This window comes from Melospiza georgiana, chromosome 2 (genome assembly GCF_028018845.1).
Source record: "Melospiza georgiana isolate bMelGeo1 chromosome 2, bMelGeo1.pri, whole genome shotgun sequence".
NCBI classification, from domain to species: Eukaryota; Metazoa; Chordata; class Aves; order Passeriformes; family Passerellidae; genus Melospiza; species Melospiza georgiana.
In genome coordinates this window covers 23846321-23871256 of record NC_080431.1, presented here as the reverse complement: position 1 = coordinate 23871256, position 24936 = coordinate 23846321, and the positions used below count along the sequence as shown (strand labels likewise).

General features: G+C 38.7%; 1 protein-coding gene across 1 annotated transcript in view; it reads left to right on the top strand.

Moving 5' to 3' along the window:
* The window catches only part of ATP10A (ATPase phospholipid transporting 10A (putative)), a 109588-nt gene extending 85063 nt beyond the window's left edge, over nucleotides 1-24525 (top strand). The window contains exons 11-21 of the mRNA XM_058044729.1: nucleotides 4937-5040; nucleotides 5212-5338; nucleotides 7430-7614; nucleotides 8970-9291; nucleotides 11576-11652; nucleotides 14961-15086; nucleotides 19321-19521; nucleotides 21726-21806; nucleotides 21897-22001; nucleotides 22350-22537; nucleotides 23231-24525. Of these exons, the coding sequence (XP_057900712.1) occupies nucleotides 4937-5040; nucleotides 5212-5338; nucleotides 7430-7614; nucleotides 8970-9291; nucleotides 11576-11652; nucleotides 14961-15086; nucleotides 19321-19521; nucleotides 21726-21806; nucleotides 21897-22001; nucleotides 22350-22537; nucleotides 23231-23936 (2222 nt within the window). The 3' untranslated portion in view covers nucleotides 23937-24525. The remainder of the gene's footprint in view (nucleotides 1-4936; nucleotides 5041-5211; nucleotides 5339-7429; nucleotides 7615-8969; nucleotides 9292-11575; nucleotides 11653-14960; nucleotides 15087-19320; nucleotides 19522-21725; nucleotides 21807-21896; nucleotides 22002-22349; nucleotides 22538-23230) is intronic.
* Nucleotides 24526-24936: the final 411 nt, after the last annotated feature.

The window sequence follows — 24936 nt, the reverse complement described above, 5'->3', positions numbered from 1 at the left end:
AGTCCTTACATCCATTTGCTGAAATATGTTGCATGAAACAGCACATTTTTTCGTGTTTAACTATGCTGCTAAAGGGCAATGTGAATCCATCAGTCATCAAAACAGAAAGGTTGTGGCAAAAGACAGAGAGATGCTGTTCAGACAAGAAATCTTGGCTTCAAATACATAATTGACTAGCAAGAAACAGACATGTAGCTGTGAACATGGAATTTCCCTAAAGCATGGAGAATTCTTCAGCACCCAAATGTCCTAGGAAGCAGGGACAACTTTAAATGGCTAATTGTAATCAGTTGGTTTCAAGAAGAATCCTGTAAGTTTTCAGAAGTTAAAGGAAACTCATGGGTTTCACTTTGCATAAATCAGTTTGCATCTAATTTACTGTATTTTCAACACTGAATTTCATGCAGTGTTTAAAGATTACCCCAATATGAATGGACAGAGCCCCAAAGTGCTAAAGGTACTTCCCATGTTTCACTAAAGCATTGACTTTGTGGTTATTTTGACATTAGTTGGAGTAAACAATTGTGAAAGGCTTACACTGTGTAATTTTAGTTTAACGAAACACAGAAAAAATGTTGGCATTAGTTTTCTGGTTTTAGCCATATAAATCAAAGCTGAGCCAAAAAAAATTAAGAACAACTTGTCCTTAACTAACAACAAAGTATTCATGAAAAATTTTCTATTAAAGATCTGATGTTACAGAAGGCATGTAGATCATGTATGGAAACTTCTTTCCTTCCAAACTATTAATGGAGAATCTTTAGCACTGAAAATTTCTAATGCCAAGAAAATAATGATTGGAAATGAGTTTCTCAGCATGAGAACTGAACATTTAGAAAAGAAAAAATATTTTATGCCAGATCTTAAATTTTTTGCCTCCGTATAACAGACTGTGTTCAAAGCTACAATGTCCATTCACAGTAGACTCAATGGATTAAGGAATTTTCGGAGAAATTTCAGGCAAGTCTAGCACCCACCTAGGTAAAAACCATAAGGCCAGTTAGAAAATGTAGAAATGGTGACATCATCAAAGGTGATATATGCCAGAGAAGGAGCAGAGTTCCTGAAAGTCACTGTGGGAATGAGCAGTGTCTGTAGCTGGGCAAATACAGATTCCACCATCATTACAGGGAAGCAAATTGAAAGTGGTTCTGAAATTGTGCAGGAAGTCTTTTGTTTTGATTTGGGTTTTTTGTTTGTTTGGGGTTTCTTTAGCCCAAATTGAACTTTGAGTTCTGGTGTGCTTTGCTTTTGCAAGCAATGTAAAGTGCATCCACTAGAACACCATAAGCAGTTCCCCTTGTTTTTTGTAGTCCTCTTAAGCCCCTGGTGGCTTCAGTAATTCTGTATGTTTCAGCAGATCTGTCTGTAAAGCATTTGACATTTCTCTTGAGTATCTTTCATGCCTGGAACGGAATTTGCTGTCTCTGCCTGAAGTATCCTAGTGTCAATGGATATAGAGGGAGCCTAAAAATATTTGTGCTGTGGCTGTTATGTGTATTGTGGGATCTGTCATTGGTTTTATCCAGTTCACTGGGGATGGTGGAACATGTATGTGAGAGGAGATGTAATGCTACAAGAATTCAGTCATTTATCATTTTAAGGAAATTACTAAAAAGTGAATGGACATGGCAGCCAATCCCACAACTTGGTCTTTGCTCTCTTAGTGCTTTAGGGACATGTGAACTGTACACTAGTTAAGCATGTGTCTTGAAACTTCTACCCTTAGACTGAAGGACCAAGGCAGCACCATGTCTGTAATCTCCCAGCTCAAGCACCACATGGCATGAAACAAAGATTCCTATTTGGAAGACTAAGTATTTTAGAATATGATGAGAGAAACAGCCTGAAATCAGAAGCAGAAGTATTATGTTTTACCTTCCTTGTGTCTTACAGAAAAGTATAAATTGTCATGAGCCTCAAAATTTAAAAAGATTATGAATTGACTCCATTTGCTCTGCCTGTACATCTAGTTAAGACTGTGGAACCTAGTGTATTCTGATAGCAAACAGATATTTCCAAAAGCCTTGAAGTGATTCCCAAGAGTGTATTGTTTTCACTTTATCTCGACAGTCACCATGTTCATAAATAAGAAAGTTACTGTTTGAGTCAATACCCAGCTCGCACAGGAGCTGTGAACATAAATCATTGAGAAAACAATGACTGCACTGGCTTGCTGCAGCTGGAGATTATGGAAGGAAATGAAGAAGCAGAAGGCTACTAGCTCTCTGTCATTCTTCTGGAGGGAACTTCTTGCTGTTTTTCACTGACATGGGGCATGTGGTCACACTGCTCAGAGCAGACACTGCGTCCCAGCTAAAAAAAAGCATCTCCACAACTGGGTTTTGTCTGCATGAGATCCCTTCCCTCCACCTAACTTCTGAGCACAAGATAAATCTCAGGGTAGGACTGATAAGGCATATGAACAGCTGTAAGGGGCTTTAGCTGTCATTGATATGCTGGAAATGAGAACTTGCACAGAAAATAGTATACACATCTCTAGTTGTAGAGAGTTGCTGTCTTTGTTCATCGAAGGAGGTATGAGTATTTAACATTATCATCACTGCATTAGCACCTGTGGTATTTAGACAGATCTGAAATTATTAACACCACTTAACCTTAAAGGGATAGAAACAGCTTTTGATGTGTTTAAGCACCTATTGAAGTTTGCATCATTTGAAGCCAGCGAGCCACTGAAACAGCCACTCCCATAACATAATTTCATGTGGGATATGCAAAAAATATTGCATTTTTTTCTAGAATGTTAATGTATCACAATAAATTGGGAAGAATGCTTGCCTGCTTTATTGTCCTAAAGTTTAAAAAAACCTCACTAATACAAGAAGCCTCAAAGAAGTTTTGCTTCAATACTTCTCCCAGAAAAAAAACCCCTTACATTATACAGCAAAGTCACATGTACCAAAAAGGTTATAATGCACTAAGAGAAAAATAGCAAAATGAAACTGTGTTAGGCTGCTTGTTCCTCATATGCCTGTTTCCATATATAGTGTAAGAAAGGGCTTTCCAATTGCAAATTATACTTGTAGGGATGTCCTTCTGGAATAATGTATCTGTATTGTCCCTTTGAGACAATCAACCGTGATAGCATAGGTAGTATTAATAGGTAGATGGACAGGCATATGAGAATATTCCTACCAGTCAGTGTTCACCACGTGACCTTAATCAGATGAAGCTGAAATGAACATATGCAGGAATTACCACAATCTTTACAGAGTCCCTTAGGAACAACTATGTACCTATACTCTCGGATTTGCAGACCTAGAGAAAACAGAAAAGTCTTTAAAGGTGAGACAGTAGCTGTACAGTGAGTTAAATGTTCTGATACATGGTTGAGATAAATGGAACAAAAACCAAATATTTGGATTCCAAACTCACAGTTCCCTTATTTCTACAAAATCAATACATGTATGAGTTTGTCCTGGAGCATGTGGAAGCCCAATTATGCACTCTGCTGCTGTATAAATATGAAAGTGCTGAATGCTATGTAACTTTATAGAAAGATATACATATGCAGTTAACATATAGCAAGATCAAATTCAGTATGAGTGCACACTGGGTAAATGGGCACTGAAAAGTATAAACAGTAAGATACTTATGCATTCAAAATATATATACCTGTATTAAGTGCTTAGTACAGTGGCACAGTGCCCACAGGCTCTCAGTATGAGAGCACATCAGCACATTCAGTGCTGTATGTAGTAGGTCTCTTGAGGTGCCCAGACTTTGGGGTGAGGAGTGGTCACCTGACTCAGGGACTGGTTACTGTGCAGGTATCAGTAACTCAAATAGTGAACTTAGGAACAGCTCCAGTTACAGAATTATATCCTGAAATAATTCTACATCCCCCCAAAATATTCAGACTTTAGTAAAAAAAAGTGTATCACATCAGGGAGTAGGGAAACCTGCCAGAATATACCAGTCATTCTCACTCAATGGCTCCAATCTAAAAATTTACCCCCTTGTACGTTTACTAAAGTGCTAACCTTGAAATTCATATTATTAAAGATTACTACTACAGTACCTTTTTCACGAACTTGTCTCAATCCTAGATGATAAAAAAGATGCATTATCACTTGTTTTTAATTTTTGGAGACATTATTTCATGTAATAAGATGGAACAAAATGTGCTGCCATCATATTTAGTACTCTGTGTTGATCACAGAGTGAGCACACTACACCAGTCCCAGCTAAAGAGAGAAAAGAAACAGATGCTCAGTCCTCATTTTGAGTAGTTACACATGGCTTTAAGTGAAGGGTAAAGCTAAGTGGAAGTCTTGCTGATGCATCCAAGGTAGAAGCTAGCTGTGAGGTCTGCAAGTACAAATTCTGCTCTAAATGAAATCACAGTCACACCCAGAACTTCTTGCATTGATTCTCTGATAGGAGGTATCAGTACAGCAGTAACAGACAAAAGGACCTTCATGCACTTAGATATTCAAAACAGAGCACTGTTTCCACTTCTTTCCAGATATTAGCCTTGGTGGAAGACTGAGTGCTATTTTTAAGTGTTGTTTTTCTGCACATGATGAGCTGTGGAGAAGCAGAAAAAACATTTGCTAGTAGCGTATTTGAAATCATACTTCTATTTCTGACAGTATTGTTTGCTGTGAAGATTATCGTGATTTCTTAAAATACTCAGGTGAAAGAAATACTTGAGTAGAAAAAAGGTCTTTCTCACGTACATTCACAGTGACTTTTTAAAAGAAGGAAAACAGAAAAGAGAACAAAAAGATTAAAAAAAAAAAACAAACAACTTGAGTTTCCCAGGAAATATCAACACATCTTTAAAAGTATCAGTTATAAAGTGCTGGTACAGTAAGCACTGTATACAAGTTTTTATTCTCTGAGGCAATTCAGCTGTTTTGCTATTGTTGCTATTTTTCAACAAGTAATTTATGGTTTTATTCTTATCTAGATGACCCTCGGGGCAAACATCAAAAAAAAATACGAAGCAAAACCCAGAATTACCTTAATCTTTATGCTGTAGATGGGCTGCGGACTCTCTGTATTGCAAAAAGAGTAAGTAAATGCAGGCTTTTACTTAGCTTTTAAGGAGAGTCTTTACAAAGATTACTGAAGGTATTTATTATTGTATTGTTCTTGATTCCTAACTTCTTTTTCATTTTATTCAGTAAAGTATGAATGCCTTTGCATCGTGTTGACTGTGCCCTCACATACTCTTTGTAACAGGTTCTCAGCAAGGAAGAGTATGGCTGTTGGTTAAAAACTCATTTAGAAGCAGAATCCTCTATTGAAAATCGTGAAGAACTTCTGTTTCAGTCAGCACTGCGGTTAGAGAAGAATCTGCATCTGCTAGGTAATGAAATGAGAGCTGGACATGAAATTAAAATGTGATAAAAATTTTGAAAGCTTGGCTATGAAATCCGTTCTTTCCCTTAAATTGTTTCTGACAGTATAGAAATTGGCTTTTGTGGGACTTTATCATGGCTGTCATGTGCAGCACCACAAAGGAATAAGATATAATTAACATAAAAGACATACCCTGTTTTCCTGCTCCTCCTCATTTTATCACTAGTGAAGTAAGTGTAGTAATAGCAGGGATGAATTTGACACAATATCCTAAATGGGAACTGCTGCTTTAAAGAACAGGAGGACTTGGCCCAAGGTGTCTACAGAATTTCATTAGTTCAGTGCTGCTTCAAGGTGTTGGAGGTTTCCTTGACTCCAGGGACACCAGGGACTCCAGCTCACAAACTGCATCTGTGAGAGGCATCAACTTTCATATACATCAGGTTCAGCACATGCACTCAGGGCCTGTGTATTTTGTGGCAAGAGGTTGCAGTTAAAACCAGTGTGTGTAAAAAAGCAAGAGGTAAATCATACTCTTTTGAGCTGAGATGTTGAAAGATGTTCACCAATTGCCAGCATGGATCTGGGAGACAGATCCACCTCACCCAACTTCTAATGCGTCTACTACAGATCTCTAAGGCTCGACATATAGATGAGAAGACAAAAAGAGAAGACAAAAAAGTGTAGTTCATTTGATCTGACTTAGATATCTGCTTTAGGATTAGATGAATCATGCCCTCAAAGTGTCTGGTTTGGTTCTCTTCTCTGACTTAAAGGGGGGGATGAGGTGCCTAATTCAGACCAGAATAATCAAGATCCCACCATGGGTGTACCTGTTGGCTCTGCAGTCTGAGATTTTAAAAAAAAGAAAAAAAAAAGGAAAAAAAAAGAAGAAAAAAAGTGAGCTCTGGCCAGTAGTAAACGATCAGTTCAGTCATTCCCTAGGAACCTCGTACTGTGGTTTGTAACTTGCAATGATCAGTCATCATTAGATTATGGGAGTAAAAATTCAGTATGGAATATATTTTTCTTTATTTGGATAGCAATAGCTTTCCCAACATTGCCCTAAGAATGTGTTTTCATGTAAATGACTGGTGCTCAGACTTAAGGGGACTTCTGTTGTTAATTCTTTTTTTTCAAGGAAGAACCATAGAAGAAATAATTAGCTGAGAAAAGTTTGTTTTGTTTTTCCTGTTGTTCCAGATAACTTGTATGTCTGTCACTTCCTCATTTGCTAGTGGCAGGGCTTGCATTTCCTCACATTGAAGTCTCTCTGACACTCAGTGGAACACTGATGTACCAGTGGTGACATTGAGCTTGGTCCTCAGTGCCTTTTTGCCACTTCTCATATATATGAAAATTTTGTCTCAGTCAATTGATTTATGTAAGCTTAAAACAGATACTCAGTGTCTTGTAACAGGTAGAAAGATGCATTGAAAGCATGAAAATGCACATTTTACTGTCACATAATGGTCAACAGATTTATGATTTATTCTCTGCTATATCTCATTTGGGCACCAGCATCTTTCTGCAAGAGCCAAGAGCAGCAACAAGGCACTAAAAGGTTTATGTTTGCAGTCTAATCTGCTGTTGCCAATCTGCAGTCCTGCTATTAGTCCCCTTCAAAAGAGAATTTCTAGTGACCAACTCTCTTCTTGCTGAGAAAAGGCAGTTAAGACCTTTAGGAACTGAAATTATCTCCAAGAACCAATGCTTCTCTAGCAACATTCAGGAGAAATAATATAGATATAGAGCATAGAGACAATAAGCCTTGTGAACCTCTGGAACTAGGAGTGGCATCTGGTGGCTTTTGACATTTTGAGTTCTGGATTGTTATTTACAACTGTTTACCACAGCTACTTTCCTTTTGTCCTCCTCAATACCCCCCAAAAGTTGCCTAAATCTTGCAACCCTTGGCAGTTTAGCTGTCTCCCAGTAAAAGTGGCTGCTGGTCTGGTTGTTTTGGGTTTTGTTTTGTGATTTTTTTGGTTTTGTTTTTTTCTTTTTTTTTTTTTTTTGGTAATCTAAGCTTAAAATTCAAGGACAACCCTAAATGTTCATTTAATGTGGAATATTTTGCTTTTTTTTCTGTGCTTAGGTGCAACTGGCATAGAGGACCGTTTGCAGGATGGTGTTCCAGAAACCATCGCGAGCTTGCGCAAAGCTGGGTTGCAGATTTGGGTTCTTACTGGAGACAAGCAAGAAACAGCTGTTAATATTGCATATGCCTGCAAACTACTAGATCATGATGAAGAAATTATCACTTTGAATGCTGAATCACCAGTAAGCAGATCCAATATACAAGTTGACTAATTAACTAGTTTTGCTATATTTTCAACTTGTACAATTAAAAGTTTGATAGCTTTCCTTTTTTTTTTTTTTGTTTTTTTGCTTCTTTTCCTGCTTCAGCCGTAATTTTCAGGTAGGACATGGCTTTGAATACTTTTCAGTGATTCATGCTTCTAAACCATAGCCTCATGTATCATTACCTTACTGAAAACATATAACTGTGTGCAGTGAACTCCACCATGAATGAAAATATGCCATAGCAGCATAAATCACTTTCTTCGGTATGCATTCTCAAAACATCCCTACTTCTGTGTATTGGCACTAATGGGTCTAAAAGCAACCTGTTATTAAGTACATGTTGAGAAAGAAATCAATTAATAACCTGTTGAGAAATTGTACTTTATTTTATGCCACTGAAATGTAGTATTTAGATAACTCAGTCATTCATGTTTTCTCAGGTGGCTTTTTCTCTGGAGATAGAAGCAATATTTAAATTTTGACGCTAACAGTGAGAGGCAGAAAACCACATCTACAATAATGCCTTGCTTCCTAACAGACCTTTTCTAATCCTTCTGAATTACTGATCTTTCCTGTGCTCAACTTGTTGCAAGCAGTCACAAAGAGTTTACTGATATGGTCTAGCATACAAGGAACCAGACTGATAGTGCTGTAGTCCTTTTATGGGGTGATAAAATTGGACTTCAGATCAGCAGAGGAGAGGTAGGCCGTCAGTATTCAGCTCCAATTTCTTTCAAAAAGGAAGAAAAGATAACAGCAATTTCCATTCTTGGGTGTATCAACTGAACTGGTAAATTAATTTTCCATGTTTTTTCTTTTTAGTCATACTTTGCTGCAAGACCAATAGCATTTCTTTTAAATGTTCTTATATTCTCAATAACATCTCCTAGTTGAGTATGGCTAGGAGAGAGATTTCAGCTTAAATAACCTTTAATTGGCCTTTAACAATGCATAACTCTTTGATCTGAGTTGTGGGCGTATATATGGTGTTCATCACCATAATGGAGTTCATCACCATACTTAACTTGGTACCAATTATATATCATTTCTCAGCACTGTTATTCTGAGAAGGAGCTAAAAGAAATTTAGCATACAAAAGTACATGTTAAAGAAGAATTAGATTTTAAGCCTTTCTACTCTTTACTGTTGTTATATCTTCTGCAAGAGTTAAGTGTATTCAGAACAAGTTGAAGATTATTAGAAATTAAAACTTTACCAGCATAGCAAATAATACATTCCCCATATTAGTTATGCCTAAACATACAGCAAACAGAAGCCTTTCAATACATGTTCTTTTCTCTCAAGCATTTTTATTTTGAATTTCTTTTCAGGAGACTTGTGCTGTCTTGCTGGAACAATGTCTGCAATGCGTAGAGTCTAAATTTTCAAACAACACAATAGACGGAGCTACTGGAAACATGACTGTTGGGTTCACCCCTCTCTATCCACCTTCTTCCCCTGTGCTTTCCAGCTTGGGCCTAGTTATTGATGGAAGGACTCTAGCTTATGCCCTGGAACCCACACTAGAAGATAAATTTCTTGCACTAGCCAAGCAATGCCGTTCAGTCTTGTGCTGTCGCTCTACTCCACTCCAAAAGAGCATGGTAGTGAAACTAGTCAGAGACAAACTCAAAGCAATGACCTTGGCAATAGGTAAATACCTCCGTTTATACTAGTCTGCCTTGATGTATACTGTGTCTTGAAAATTTTGATTCTTTTTGACATGCAACAGAGCCCTCCCAGCTGCCTCACAAATGAAGCAGCCTTCCAGTTTTGTCTGAAAACATGTTGAACAATTCTAATATATTTATTCTAACATACTTACTCAAAACCAGGATAAAGCTCTGGAGTAGTATTTGGGATTTCTTCCTTCACAAGTTAGGTAATCAGGACCTAGTTATGCTAAGAGGTTTTGACATGTGTAAACACAGCTGTGAAGAACTGGGTTATCTTATGCTGTGCCAAACACTATTTTGCAATCACTGTATTGCACCCAAAAATACTGTGCTCAGTGCTGTTTCACCCAATCATGCCTAAACTCAAGGTTCTGTCTTTATCATCACAAGCAGCCATAAGCACAGGCTATGACTTGGCCTTGTCAGTATAGAGAGTGGATTTACAACTGGTGTCATAACAACACTTACACTTCCGACCTAATCACTCAACTGGCAAAGGGGAGATTTTGGCAGTCCATATCTCTTAAGTTTGACAGGATCTTCCCTGTTTCTATGATTTTTACACAAGTCAATCAGCTCTTCTTACCCTAGCTCAAGTTTAGGTTCATGTTTCATTTGAAGATATGCTTTCAGCATATACTGTCACAAATACACTTGTTTTCATCTATCTGTGTTGGTTAATTATATCTGGAACACACATGGGTGAGACCTGCCCATGAGAAACCCTAAGTACATATAAAAATTGTATATCAACATCACCAAATATGTGCTTATTATCACAATCTTCATGCTGAATGTATTATATCTTGCTCAAATATTCCTCCCTCCCACTGAATTTATATCTTTGGCTAACTGACAATAATTTTCATATGTTGTAAAAAACATCTGGCTCATTAACTTGAATTATCCAGAATGCTTAAAAACAGTAGTGGAGACTGGGCAGCTTGTATGTTCTTTCTTTCTGAGCAACTTGAGCCTATGAGTTGAGCTTAAGCTCCTGCTCTGGCTTAAAGCCTAGGTGTATGCATCCTCCCTTTTAACTAACACAACCTAATTTGGGTTGTAGCCTGGAGAAAAGGAGACGCAGGGGTGGCCTTTTCACTCTCTACAATTTCCTGAAAGGAAGGACTGCTTCCTTGTAGTCAGGTTGATCTCTTTCTCCAGACAGCAGCTGACAGAACCAGAGGACACAGTCTTAAGCTGCACCAAAGGAAATATAGGTTGGATGTTAGGAAAAAGTTTTTACGGAAAGAGTGATACAGTACTGGAATGGTCTGCCCAGGGAGGTGGTGGAGTCACCATCCCTGGATATCTTTAGAAAAGGATTGGGTATGGCACTCAGTGCCATGGTTTAGTTGAGGGATTAGGACATGGGCTGGATGATCTTGAAGGTCTCTTCCAACCTTGTGATTGTGTATCACACAATCACAAAGACATCAGCTTTGTCTGGTGAGTGGCTACCACTCTTACACATGCCAACAGGAGGGAAACTGATGACATGTGGTGGGCACCTCAGCCACTGAAGTTCAAAAGCAAGTGTCTTGTTATAAGCTAACACAGTGTCGTTTTCCATTAGTACGCTGGCTGTAAATTTAAGAGGATAAGAACTAGATACATATCTCATTCTGGTATCCTGTCTACAGCCCCTATCACTTGTGGGGTCATGATTGCAAGCAGAGTAGGGAGTGGTGGCTCTGCAACCAGTCCAGTTAAATTGCCTTGCATGTACTGAATATCTCAGACTGGTCAACCCTACTCTCTTGACTTTTTCTTTCATTCATCTACTTTTTAACTTTTTTTAGTATTTTACAGTGTAGACATTTTCGTTGGCTTTAGGCCTTTTTGCACATTTAATTCTTAGTCATACCTGATTGCAGGCAGACTCTTAATCAGGAAGCAGAAGTATTATGGATGATTATTTTCATCATTCTGCTGTTTACTATTGGTGCAGTTCAAGCCTGATACCTAAATTTTAGGTATTATTAAAAAGAGATGGATTTGTTTTATTGTTACTTTCCTGTGATAAAAAGATCTAAAAAGATCAGAATGCGTTGGAAACTTTGCAAGCTTTGAACTTTATATTTTAAAGGTGTATCCTCTCCTACAGCACATCTCCCTTACTATAAACAACCAACACTTAGTAAATATCTCTCTTACTATACTCAACCAACACTCAATAGCAACTGTTTTTCCTTTGTTTTGTTGCTGCCAGCTATTGTTGATCTGCTAGTGACAGCAAAACTGCATTTTGTCATCTTTAGGTGATGGTGCTAATGATGTCAGCATGATCCAAGTGGCAGATGTTGGTGTGGGGATTTCTGGTCAAGAAGGCATGCAGGTAATCTTGCTCATCCATGAGGGCATGAAACACTTCTTATTGGTCAGATTGTTCAGACTGCCTCTGGATAGTCAGCACAAGTAAAGGAAAAGCAGCAAGTTGTGCTGAGGAGTGCCAATTTTGTCTTATAAGGGCTCTCTCAGCTTGAGTTTGAGCTCACACATGTTCTGAGATCCATGACTGTTTACAAACACTCTGCCTTCACAGAAAATTGAACTTATCAGATCTCTCTAAGCAATATGATTAAAGAAATAATTTGCTAAATAATTGTTTAAAGGAGAAAAAAAACCCTCAGCTGTGCATTATTTAAGAAATAAAGGTTCATGTTATTCCCCTCTCTCCTGTATTGCTTGGGTATACTTCTTCTATGGAGTGGCTGCACAAGCCAGTACAATTGATGTAATAGCTATTTGTATAGTGTGGTGGTGACCCTTAGCCCAGCCATCCACACATCTCACTCACTCAGCTTATTCAGACAGCAAAACAGTAAATAAAGTAGAAATTGTGGCCTTTTGCAGAACCACTGCTCCTCACACCTTATAGCAAGTCTTGGTTTGGCCACATTTCCAGTCAAAGGGAATAGCAGGATGAAGGTGCTTGCCTTGTAGTCTCCTGAATGTGTTCCATCCGGGGTTTACTGCATTTACCACTGTGTAAGAGGTACTTCTCTCATCCCCAGAAGAGAGGATGTATATGTATAGGATGTATGTATTATCTCAGCCTCCTCTACTGCTAGTGCAGATCAGTTGCAGTGTCAGGACCAGACGTGGCAGTAAGACACAGAGAATGAGGAGGATACCTTATTTCCACAACCTGCCTTGTATTTGGGCAGGCTGATTGCAAGAGAAAGCAGAGTAGCTGAGTATATGTCAAATAGCTCTACCAGGAAAGTGGGAAGTGTTTCCATCCTGAGGACCTGAGCAGATGAGCATGCTCCTTAACTTAGTTACCAGTGGGTGGTTCTCTGACCCAAATTGCATTTTTTGCAACATTGGCTGGATGTTTTGCTCAAAAGGGAAGAGAGGCCTCCCTCACACACTGTACAAGTTGGCTGTAGAATTTTATTTAATGGGATTTCATGAATGCTGTCATTTATTTGGGTCGACACAAAAAAACTTATAAAACAAAAATGTAATTGAGCTATGAACTTGGGTATCAACTTTTTGCATTTTCTGACTCCTGATCAGCAGAAGCTAGGACAGGTCACTGGAGAAAAGTCAGTGGATATTTTTCTTATTTATCATGCACTTTTCACTGTGCATGCATCTCCAAATCCTGCAGGCAGTCCAAGCTCCAGAGAGCTCAGAGAAGACTGGTTTTGTGGGCTCCCCTCCAAACCTATAAATTCAAAAAAATATGCTGCAAACATTTTTCTTGGGTCTTACCACCTCTTATGAACTTACCAATAAGCTCCCTCATCTATGTATTAATTCAGATACTTTTTTTCCTAATGCAGACATAAACTGTTCATAGCATTTTTTGACTCTTTGCCCTTTTATGCCACTTTCAGTTCAGCTCGTACACTTATAATAACTGGTTCTCAAATCCTCTGGCTTTTGCAGTGTATCCAGGTCTGAAAGCTGTTGTCTCATTAACTCATTAAACTACCTGGTTTTATTTCTAAATGAAAGTTCAGCAGAGTTGAAAATGTTTATAGATTGCTTCCCTTACTGTGAGTCCTAAGGACCCACACAGACCTCTTTACTATGAACAACTGTCGGAATTGCACACATGCAGGTACTCAGAAGGTGTTGAGCATTTAGATGCCTAAGACAGCAATACTGTCTGATTTATTTTCTTTTCACATTCTGTGGAAGCATGTGGAGCTGGAGGAAAAAAAAATAAATGTGAAAATCAAGTGGGTATTTTGAGCCTAAGTAAACATGCAAATGTAATTGGATAACATATCTTTCTCTCTATGTTCCTCACCATAAAAAAAAATGGAATAAAAAAAGAAAAAAATTGTGACACTTCTCAGAGCCTGCTGAGAAGTACTGTGTTAGAAGCACAAATGAAGCTAACGGGTTTGTTTTGACATTGGAATAGGCTGAGATGGGGTGGAGGACAAGGAAGCAGACATAGCATAGCTGTTTTCTACTCAAACTGCAAGATAGCTGTGTGTCTGCAAGACAAATCAGACTTCAGTGCAGGGAGGTTATAACAAGTGTGTCTCAGTACCTGAGAAATCCTAGGATGTGTCAACATATTAAAAAGTTTCTCAGTCCTCATACATAGCTACTGCTTAAATTGCAATGCATTTTTACACCTTCTCTTGCATACTGTTTTAGAGTTTATTTTATTAGCTTCTACAAGCACCTACTTGGGAAAACTAAGCCCTTTTGATGTTTTACCGAGAAAGAGAATTTGGAAAACTTAAAAGGAAATATGTCTCTCATTTAAAAATACAGCCAAAGTATATCTAGCAGAGTGTAAGGAAGATACTGCTCCTTTGGAGGTTTTCACCTTTCCTCCTGTTTTTGCTGAACTGAATTGTGAGAAGAAAGGTGATACCAAAACAGAAAAAGAAATGTAAAATAATACTAAATTAAATCTTAGTGTGAGTTTAGGGATAAGGAAAATCATGAAACACCCCTGATAACACAAGTAGGTCTCATCTAGATACACAGTACCCTGAAATTTAGTCAGAATTAGAGAGAAACTGTGATTCATTTTGTCAGTGTCATCTGACAGTCTGCACAGTCCCAGAGGACTCTCATCTAGTGTGATTTTTTCTCATACACAGTTACAGAAAATGTGTGATTTTAAAAATCCCTCAAAATACTGATATCTCAGGACAGCCAAGTAAACTGTATAAACCAGGTCTGCAAATTAAATTAAAACTAATATTTTTGTTGTTTTTTCTTTTAAAGTCAAATCATTATGATGCAGCCGCTTAATTGTGCTGTTCTTATCTTTTCCTCTGGAAATTCATTTTGCCCTGTAAGTGCACTGTAGTTTTTACAGAGAAAGATAGAGCCACCAAGGTCTTCACACACGAGCCTTGGGCTTTCATGCTCGTGCAACTGCAATTGCCAGCCATTCTCCCACCTCCAGCTCCTTGTTGTTGCTTGTCACCATCTGCAATGCAGGCTGTAATCTCCTCTGGGTGAGGACCGGGTTGCCTTGAGTTTGCTCGTGGGTATTGCACATCCATGCAGCAATAGCTGCGCTTCGTAAGCACTGTCATGAATTTCATTCTTCATGAGTACAACTTCCACTGCCTGCAGGAGTTGAGAAGATGACTAGATTCATTGGTAGTGTTGAAGGGGTGCTTTACAATAATGGCTCCAACCTTTGTTTCGTTGAAGGCGGTGATGGCGAGCGACTTTGCAATCCCGAGGTTCAGGCACTTGGAGAAGCTTTTGCTTGTTCATGGCCACTGGTGTTATTCCCGACTCGCCAACATGGTGCTGTATTTCTTCTACAAAAATGCAGTAAGTGTTTGACTTGGCAGCTTTATGGCACCACATGTTTCCAGGGTTTATTTTGTGCTAAGTGAGCATTAGGTCAGCCTTCAAATGGTTTATAAATAAGCTGCAAAGAAATTTGCAGAGCTGAAAGACAGCTGGCTGCCATTTGCAAAAATACGGGACCCACTCCATAACAGCTACAGTGTGCTGCTGAATGTGCAAATTAGGTAACACAAATAACAAGCGCTGCTGAAGAAAAGTTTCTTTACTGAGCAGTTTTGCAGAATTTAGCTGGCTGGATATGGGAGTCTTCAATGCCAAAGTCATCCAACATTGGTCCCAAGTAGCAGTTGAGTGTGTTTTCTCTTCCTGACTTTATCTCATCATTGTTTATGAATCACTGTACATATTTCCTGGTGCCATGAGATAATTTGAGTCCTCTCTGTGTCTCAGATGCAGAGACTGGGAAGGTTTTTTTCCTTGATTTATCTTGTTTCCAACTAATCAAAAGAGCTCATTAGAAAGGAAGCACATGGTGGTAAAGAACAGATGACGGGTCTGTGTTTCCTCCCTGGTGCATGAAACAGGACTCAATCCAGTACTGGGCATCAAGCCAGAAGCAGCTCAACTCCTTGGCCTCAACAAAGGCCCTTTGCATTGATCTTGGAGTACAAAAATGATTGATTGAAAACAGCCTAACAAGGAAACCAAGAATACCACCAGCTGGGTGGGAGTCACTGGCAGGCACATATATTTGCTCACTTGCAACAGCTACAAATCACTTTGGGAGCAAGGAATATGAAGAAGCAAGAAAAAGAGGAGAGATAGAGCTCTCATATCTCTGTTTGCTTCAAAGGACAATGTATGAATTGTGTGCAGGAGACTGGATTTTGTCCTCAGTATCAGAAGAAAAGTGGCTTTCAGTTTTGTTAAAGTTGCTTTCCAATTTTAATCTAACCCTCAATTTTTATCAGAAGGAAACCATTATTTGCTCAAAATTTTGAACATCACCAGAATACCTAAGGGTGCTAAAGGATTAATGAAGTGTCTTTTTGTTAAAACAAGCATGTTAAAATACATTCTGTGGTCAGAGCAGGGACTGCATGCAAGTGCCCTCTCAGACACAGAAGAATGAAGGGACTTTGTAATCTGAGCTGCTGCTTGAGTCAGAAATAGCAAGCAGATTTAAGTAATGCTGCACTGAGTGGAGAGCCACCTGTTAAGTACAGCAGTGAAACGTGGTGGTGTTCAGATCCATCAGTTTTAAGGCTTAATCCTGAATGATGCTGAACATCTGTACTCCCACCCCCAGTGCTGGATGTTTCCAAGGTACCCATTGACATTATCAAATCTGAACTTCCAAGAGCTGTATGCATAGCCATCTTATATTAAAAATTAAAAAAATAAACCCAGAAGTAATGCACATAAGACACTCCAGCAATCAGCAGCCAGAGATGCTGCTTATACATCAATGCTTTTGTTCAGCTTGGGTAAAATCTTCCATTTTCTGTGGTACAACTGCCCTTGATTACAAGTATTATTTCTCATGCCATTTTTAATAAGACATTTTCAGAAACTACTGCCTCAAGGCTAGAAAATAACTGAAGAGATCTCTTTGTGTTGGCTGTGTTTTGGCAGCCTTCAAAGCTTCCTGAGAAATACTTGTTGCTTCTGACTCAAAACTGTAGCTGGATATCCAGCATATAGACATGAATACGCCTGACACAGTGCCTGCCCTTAAGGAAAGATTGTCAAAAATGGAAAGATAGGAGCACCTGAACCTTCTGCAAGGAGACTATTCTGGATGATTCTCCACAGAGAGTCAAGATAGCTGCACTACAGACGTTCTGCAAGTTTTCTGTTTGCTTAAGTGGTTTCTTTTTCCCATTTGTTCATACTGTGAAATTTTCCATTCTCCACTAGAACCTAGCTAATTTAAAATTTAAACTTCACATTGCTGCAAAAGCCATTTTGAAACTTAGATGACTTCTCCAAGAAGATGTTTAGCTTCATGGAGATGATAAAAATACAAGTAAAATATAAACTAAAACATAGCATGATAGGCAAGATCTGAGCTTGATGAAAAGGGATTTCATGTAAACAAATTTTACCTGCACATCTTCCTGTTTATACATTGTCTCTGCAAGGCAGCAGTAAAAATTTTTTAACATATACTTCATTCACTGAGAAATTCTCTCTGGGACCACATTCATAAAACAGTCTCATCTGGCGGGGGAGAAAGGGAAAGATTTTTTACTTAAAATCTTTATGTAAATTTGTTTTGTCTTTTTCAGAGTGGTAATATACAGAGGCAAGAGAGAACATTTGAAATAAAATTTAAAAAACTTGTTTAATACAAAATAAAATTTCAGGAGAAAAAAAATATTATTTAAGCCTCATTTATTTGTAAAGCTTTCTTCAACAGCACTACTAAGACCCATAGTAGAACTGGAAGGAAGATTTTCAGCTGACTGTATTTTCATCAAACTATATATTTTTGTCAGAGCCAAATTTTTTCCAAGACAGGTTAGCAAGGCTCTAGAGAGAAAATTTACTATCTCCAGGATTAGCTGCATATTGTTTTAAAAGAGTGATAAAAAAGTACATAAATTTACATATTTATTGTAATTTCTTTTTGAGAAATTACTCAAGAATTTTTTGTTGTTGTTTTTGGTGTGGAGAAGAAATAATTTTCAAAATATGTTCAGTTTGGGAATGAAACTGCTGTGTCCCAGACAACTGTACTGAAGAGGGCAAGCTTTGGTAACTCGGTCTTGTTTGGGCCATAGGAAGATATTTTTCTTGAATTACATTTACAGAAACATCTCTAGAGGTTGTGCTTACAAAAATACTACCATTTAACTTTCCCTAGGGTAATTTGTAGAATGGGCTCACTAACAGTGAGGTGTATTTGCTGCTCATATACAAGACACTTCAATGTAGTATGTGAACCTTCCCTGAGCATTTACCTACTTTATATATATATATATATATACACATACACACGCACACACGCACACACATACACATATGTACATTTGTGTGCTGCAGGATGTTCCTCTTATTCTGTGGCAATTCCCCTTTACAAGACAGGTTTACTCTCCTTAAAGCAGCTTTCATTGACTAAGCACAACATAGCCCTTTTTTTCCTCCTATGTTTAATTTTCAACCACATTTGGGCACACAGATAGAACAGATCTGTATTTTCCTCTATATATCTAAAATTCATGAAGGATTAACATTCTCCATCTGACTGAAAGCTTTTTGAGAACAGAATACAAAAAGAAGAGGAAGTGAAAGGAGAGGTTATGTCATTTCCCATCTTCATCTTTAAAGTAGGAAAACCCTCAACAGTTTCCAACAGTTTTCTGGTTTTAATCACTTTACAAAAAATAATAAAAATTTTAGTCTTAGGGGAACCAAGCCCGGGAATTTATTTCGTTCTCTAGGAAGCTGGCTATCTTTTTCTAGGCCTCAAGTCCTTCATCAGCATCTGAAATCAGCACCTTTATTGAGCCCTCTGGATTCTCCATGCTGAAGACATTGTAGAAAAAATGAGTTGTGTGGTTTGTTTCTTTTTGGGTGATTCCTACCCAAGTAGATGAGCAACCCCTCTGCATCTGTGTATGCATCTGATTCCTTCCTTGAGCTGAAGAAGGAGATTGAGGAATCTTTACAGCACTGCTAATTTGCTGAGTGTCAAAGCACAAAGATTGAATAGTTAAGATGACTTTTCTAGACCTTACAGTTTCACCTTCCTTACTGCTACTGGTCTCATGTTGATCTTGAGAGAAGGCTCTGCATTTATCTGTTGTAGACTGCAGAAGTCTCCCAAAACATCTCCAGCCAGCAGAGGGTATTATTGTGGCAAATCTTGTTCTTACAGTAGCTGTGTAAGTGCTGTGACATCAGTACTCATTTACCTAGAGGTCAGTGGTGGTTGGGAGAGCTTTTTACAGTTAGTTAAATTGCACTTCAGTGTTTCACTTGAACTGAAAGTGAATTTTGTGTGATGCCCAAGGTCTAAGGTTGCAGCAGCACAAAGACTTGTAGGTGTGCCAGGTGTTTGCAGCTTAGCCAAGTGGTACGTGCATCAGGAAGTGAGTTAAAGAGCAGGTATCCTCACAAGGATTGCTCACATGTTCAGCATTCATAGATAAGTTCTTGCAGAGCTGGAATGAGAATGGTTTCAGAACATAGTGGGATGATGAATCCTCCTTATCTTGTTATATTTACAGCATTACTTGTTCTGTTTCAGATGTTTGTGGCCCTTCTCTTCTGGTACCAGTTCTACTGCGGGTTCTCTGGCTCATCAATGATTGATCAGTGGTATCTGATCTTCTTTAATTTATTCTTCTCTTCTCTTCCACAACTGGTTACTGGTGTGCTGGATAAGGATGTGCCAGCTGAAGTGTTAATTGCTGTACCTCAGCTTTATAAAAGCGGACAGAATATGGAGGTAAAAACTTCTTGATTGCTGCAGTTTCTTTCCTGAACATCTTTAGTTTTGACTGAAAACCAGCCCTGCTCCCAAAGAGTAGATGAGTGGTAAATACAGTCTGAGAAGTCAGTGTTATTACTCTGTGATACTTCTTATCTGAGTCAAAATGCCAAAAGTACACCTAAACAAAAGACACACTAACAAAAAAAGCCCCAGCCAGCCATATTTTTAATACGTGTCAGGAGAGAAGGCTGGATGATTTAATTAAATCTAAACTGAACACCTCCTTCTTGGTCCAGGCTCACAAATAACGAAAAAAAAAACAAAAACAGATTGCACTTTGTAGCTAGTGCAGGCTTTTACAGAATAACCTCACAGTACTTATTCAAAACTTCACTTCCCAGCCCTTTACAAAAAGAAGACAAAGATGGCCTTGGTAGTAAGCACTTAAACTTAGTCTCTGAGGGAAGTAGTCACAGATGACAGATTCAGCTGAAATATCTGTTGAAAACACCTTGTCCCCATCTGCTTGAATTGCACAACGAAAACAAAAGGAATTGCAGGAGAAATTTGAGCCAAACCATTCCTGGTAATTACAGGTACAGTGTACCATGGGAAAATCTTGCTGTTTGGCAAACTATCTATATGGGGAGGACCTTGTTTTGAGGGCAAAAGCCTTCTTAAAAATGTCTTACAAAGCTGTCCTCTTAGAGGACACAGTAAGTGGTTTTTGCCTCCAAGTATACACCTGTATTTGGTACCCCACACATGTAGTAGCATTGCTAGATACTCTCCTGGAAAGATGAAAGGAGAATTTGAGTATAACTTATTTTAGTCCATTAGTCCAAACTCTGTCCTTTTCATCTGTTGTTTTCTGTTTTCTACATTTCTTCTGTTGCAGTGCATCGCACTTGAAAGATCTGTACTATTAATATCTTCCTCTCTTGCACATTTTTAGGATGATAGAAATCTTGTAATGCCTTAAGGCTTGTTGGGAGGTTATGTCTGCCTGTCTTCAGCTGGCAAACTGAGAAGTCTCCCAGGTTCACAGAACAGTTATTTCTCATAGAGAAGCCCAGAAATCATTCTAAGTTCTTTTGTTTGCTTGTTTCTTTGGGGTTTTTGTTTGGGTTTTGGGTTTTTTAAAATCTATTGATCGTATTCCCTTTATAGTTACCTAAAAAGGGATTTTAAAAACCTAAAAATCTTGTTTGAGGTTAGATCTCTTTCAAAAAGGACCTATAGTATTGTAGAATAGTTTAGAAGGCACTGGAGGACATCTGATCCAGACCCCTGGTCAAAACAGCTGCAAACCAGGATGAGGTTTCTCAGGTCTTTATCTAGTCCAGTTTTGAATGTCTCCAGCACTGGAGATTCCACAATTCCTCTGAGCAGCCTGATGCAGTAATTAACCATGCTAGTTCAGGAGGCCAAGTAACATCATAATACTTTCGAACCATCTTTCCATTCCCATTTTTAGTCTACAATGATATTTTCCACAAAAGGAAGAAGACCTGACCAAGCTAGTTATTGGAGATGTAGAATATATACCAAAATTACATAACCATTTTTCCATTTATAAACTATTTTTCCTTATATCTAGGTCCCTTATATAACCATCCATATCCCTGCAATTGTATATTTCTGTAAACCAAAATGTTAGTTTAATATTGGTTTTTAGCAAGCAATTTTATGCACATACTTAGAGATGTGTATATATATATATATGTTTTATATAAATATTTGTAGCATAAATTGCTGCATGAATTGCCACTAAAGACCTTTGTTGTGAATGTTATCTAAGTACATGTGCATTTTCTGTTTTCTGCCAATAAATACCCTGTGTTTGTGCTTATGCCTATGTGATGTAGAACCCATTTATTCCTGTTCATTAGTGGTCTGACTGTAGTGCATAAAAAAGGGCACCTTCATAAACGTTTCCTGGCCTGAGCATCAGATTAAAATTACATCCTCTGCCAAGGAAAAAAAAAAACCAAAAAAAAGAAAAAAGAGGCAAAATACTTTCATCCCAGAACAGAGTGACTTGCAGGTAGACTGTTCATGCTTCATCCCCCAGGGTAGCTAAATGATTGGCAAAGTTATGAAGCTATTTTCCCAAGCCCTTAAAACTGCCCTTGAAATATCCCCCTCAAAATACCTATCCTGGCAGAGAGGATCTTCATTATGATCTGATCTTCTTTATGTTTTTTTTAACAACACAGGAGTACCAACCACACATGTTTTGGATGAACATGATTGATGCTATGTATCAAAGCCTGGTTTGCTTCTTCATCCCCTATTTTGTAAGTGTTTGGTTTAAGCCATTCTATTTCAAGCATTTGGAGGAGAACTGGCAACACAGCTTGGGCTAAATTCTGTCTTCTTTCTTACAGACTTACTATGATTCAGAGGTGGATATCTTCTCCTGGGGAACTCCCATCACCACAATAGCTCTTTTCACCATCATCCTGCATTTGGCTATTGAAACCAAAACTTGGGTAAGGTACCCACAGCCTACATAGATGTATGCCAGCCACCGGCATGGACATAATTCTTCTCTTAGTGCCACCTTTCAAAAACATGAGATGGTTGCTCCTTTCCCTCAGTACATTCTGTTTTTAGCAGGCATTTTAAAAAAGCATGGAAAGGGTTTTAAAATATGATCTGCAAACAGCTTTGTAGTGTTGTATTTATAAGAGTTTTTAAATATACAAGACTCTAAACTCTTTGCTGTGCATAGATTTGACTCCAGAAATTAAGATGTTTTAATATAAGTCACAGCAAACTTCTCAGAATATAAAGAATCATTATACTTATGTTGTTGATTTTTTTGGTTTTTGTTCTAGACTTTTCTCCACTGGTCATCTTGCATCTTCAGTATAATTTTATTTTTGTTTGTGGCTCTGGTTTACAATGCTTCTTGCCCAGTCTGCCATCCTCCATCCAATCCCTACTGGACCATGGAAAGGCTGATGGGAGACCCTATGTTCTATTTCACTTGCATTATATCACCAGTTGTTGCATTGCTGCCCAGGTATTGTATCTTCTCTCATGTCTTTTTTTGTATGTAAAGGCACTTCATGTATATGATTGGGAGAGCAAGAACATTTTACACTCCCCACCTTTTGTTTTGCCTAACAGCCAAGTGAGTTTCTTTCAGCAGCTGATTGTTTGAAATCAGGCTGTCTAACCTGTTCTGTGCTCCTGACCACAGGAACAGACCACAGCTCCTGGCCAAGGACCACAGGAATGGGATAATTGTAGTCTGTTGGTCAAACCTCCTGGCCATGCAGAGGTTTGCTACCCTGCGAGGTTTTCTGTGATGCTTCTGGATTCAGTCCATCCTCACATAAAATGCACAGTACCCAAATTCTGATAGTTTGTTGAGAACATACTTGCTTATTTGCAGACGTAGGAAACTTGCTCTGCAGGCTTATCCCTATTGCCTTTCCTCATCAGGAAAGATGAAAGACTGTGTGTAATCACAAGGTGGATCACTGGCTAAAGATACAGATTTATTACACTGCCTAATTAAGTTATTAATCAAAATATTAGCCCAGCATCCAGAGCTGTCCATCTGCAAGCTTTCTTGTATGGAATATAGGAACAGCACATAGAACTGTCCTATTTTTCTGTGTTGCACTTTTGTCTTGGATGTTTCCCCTTAATAACGTATTGGGTATTTCCTTCTTCCATTTCTTCTCACATGGCCATTCTCATCTTGCAGGTTCCTGTACAGAACCCTTCAGGGAACACTATTCCCAACCCAGCTTCAGCTTGGACGCCAGCTGAGTAAACTGTCCCCAGAGACTCGTGCCCAGCTCCTCACCGAGTTGAATGTAAAGGAGACAATGTGTCAGACACGGCTCTTTGCAGACAGCTTCTCCCCGAGCCTCGGCTCAAACGCCAGTGATTGTTACAAGGCTGATAACCAAAGCACTCCTTTGCCAGCCTCTCCTCAAACAAGGGAGTCACTTCTCCGAGAGGACACAAAGGCAGACCACAAAACAGATCAGACTGCGGCTGCCTCTCCCCAGGGTGCTGTGCTGTATGAGGAAAACAAGCTCCCCTCATCAGCAGCTGCTCTGGAAAGGTCCATGGGGTTTCGGGAAGTTCAGTGTGGCACTGCAGAGGTGGAGTCGTTGCCTGTGGGAACAGCATTCCCATGGAGCTCAGCAGTCGACCAAGCAGACTTCAGTTTGTTGAAGTGGATCACATCAACTCCACTGTTCAGTCACATTGGGACTGTTTTACAGGTGTCATCAAGCAGTTTACAAAATGAAGCACAGGACAGTATGTGTGTGCTTGGCTCTTCTTTGCATGTGGACTTCAAAGGCTTAAAAGAAGAGAGCTCAAATAACTTGCAGGACAAAATGAAAGGAACCCCAACTGATCATTGTAAAAATGACATTTCTGAGACCACCTTTTTATGATGTGGGCCTTAAATATATTTATATATTTTCTATTTGCACACATTTATAGTGAGATTACTCTATTTGTTTCCAAAGGTGAAACAGAAAATCAAAGGTACAGAATGATTATTTAAGAATGTTTAAATACAGTTTATTAAGAGCTTTAAATATAAAAAGAAACACTTGAAAGTTCCATTTATATTGTTTTATTTTTTCATCTCATTTTGTAAAGAAATGCCTTTTCTTTATTTTTCAGATGCTTCTCTTTTATTCTGACACATACTGTAAAAGCAAAGGATCTATCTTCTATATTTGAAAGGATTAGATTCAGCAACAATTACTGATATCATTATAGCCCATTCAGTAATCAAGGAGGAAAAACCATGATAATAAAGAGTCACTGTATTCCATCCATCATCTGCTTGCCAGTGTATTTTGTCACTGAGGCAAAGCTGTGGAATTATTATACACCTCTCTGTAAATGTTAACAATATCTTACCACCGCATTAATAATATTGGTATTTTATAAATGACACCATGTTCTGATATTGCAGCCATAGCATTTGATGTGTCATGATAAAACAATAAATAAATGACATCAATATTGCAAGGTGACTTCCCAGTCTGGCATTAATTGTAACTCAGCCCTTCCCTTGCAGTAGCTGGTGTTTGGCTGGGCATGGCCTTACATCATGCTGTACAAAAAGCTTGCTGCTTGTTTGTAAGGAAAGATTTGGTGGCAGAGAACTGGTGCCTCATGTCTGCTGTAGAGTTTGAGCTGGGAAGCCTGTGATCTTGGGTGCTGGAGCACTACCACAGCCACTGCTGTTGAAGAGATCTGTTGTGCTTGCTGGTGGGGTGAAGGACTGGCAGAGTGGAATTTTGTGAGACACCTTTGCTGTTGTTTCAGTCAGCTTAAATGGAGTCCTTGTGGGTGGTGAAGCTGAATGACCAGCTGTGAGGGTACGTGATAAGCAGAGCTATTTGAGCCTGGTGCAAAGCAGGCTATGTCCAGTCCCAA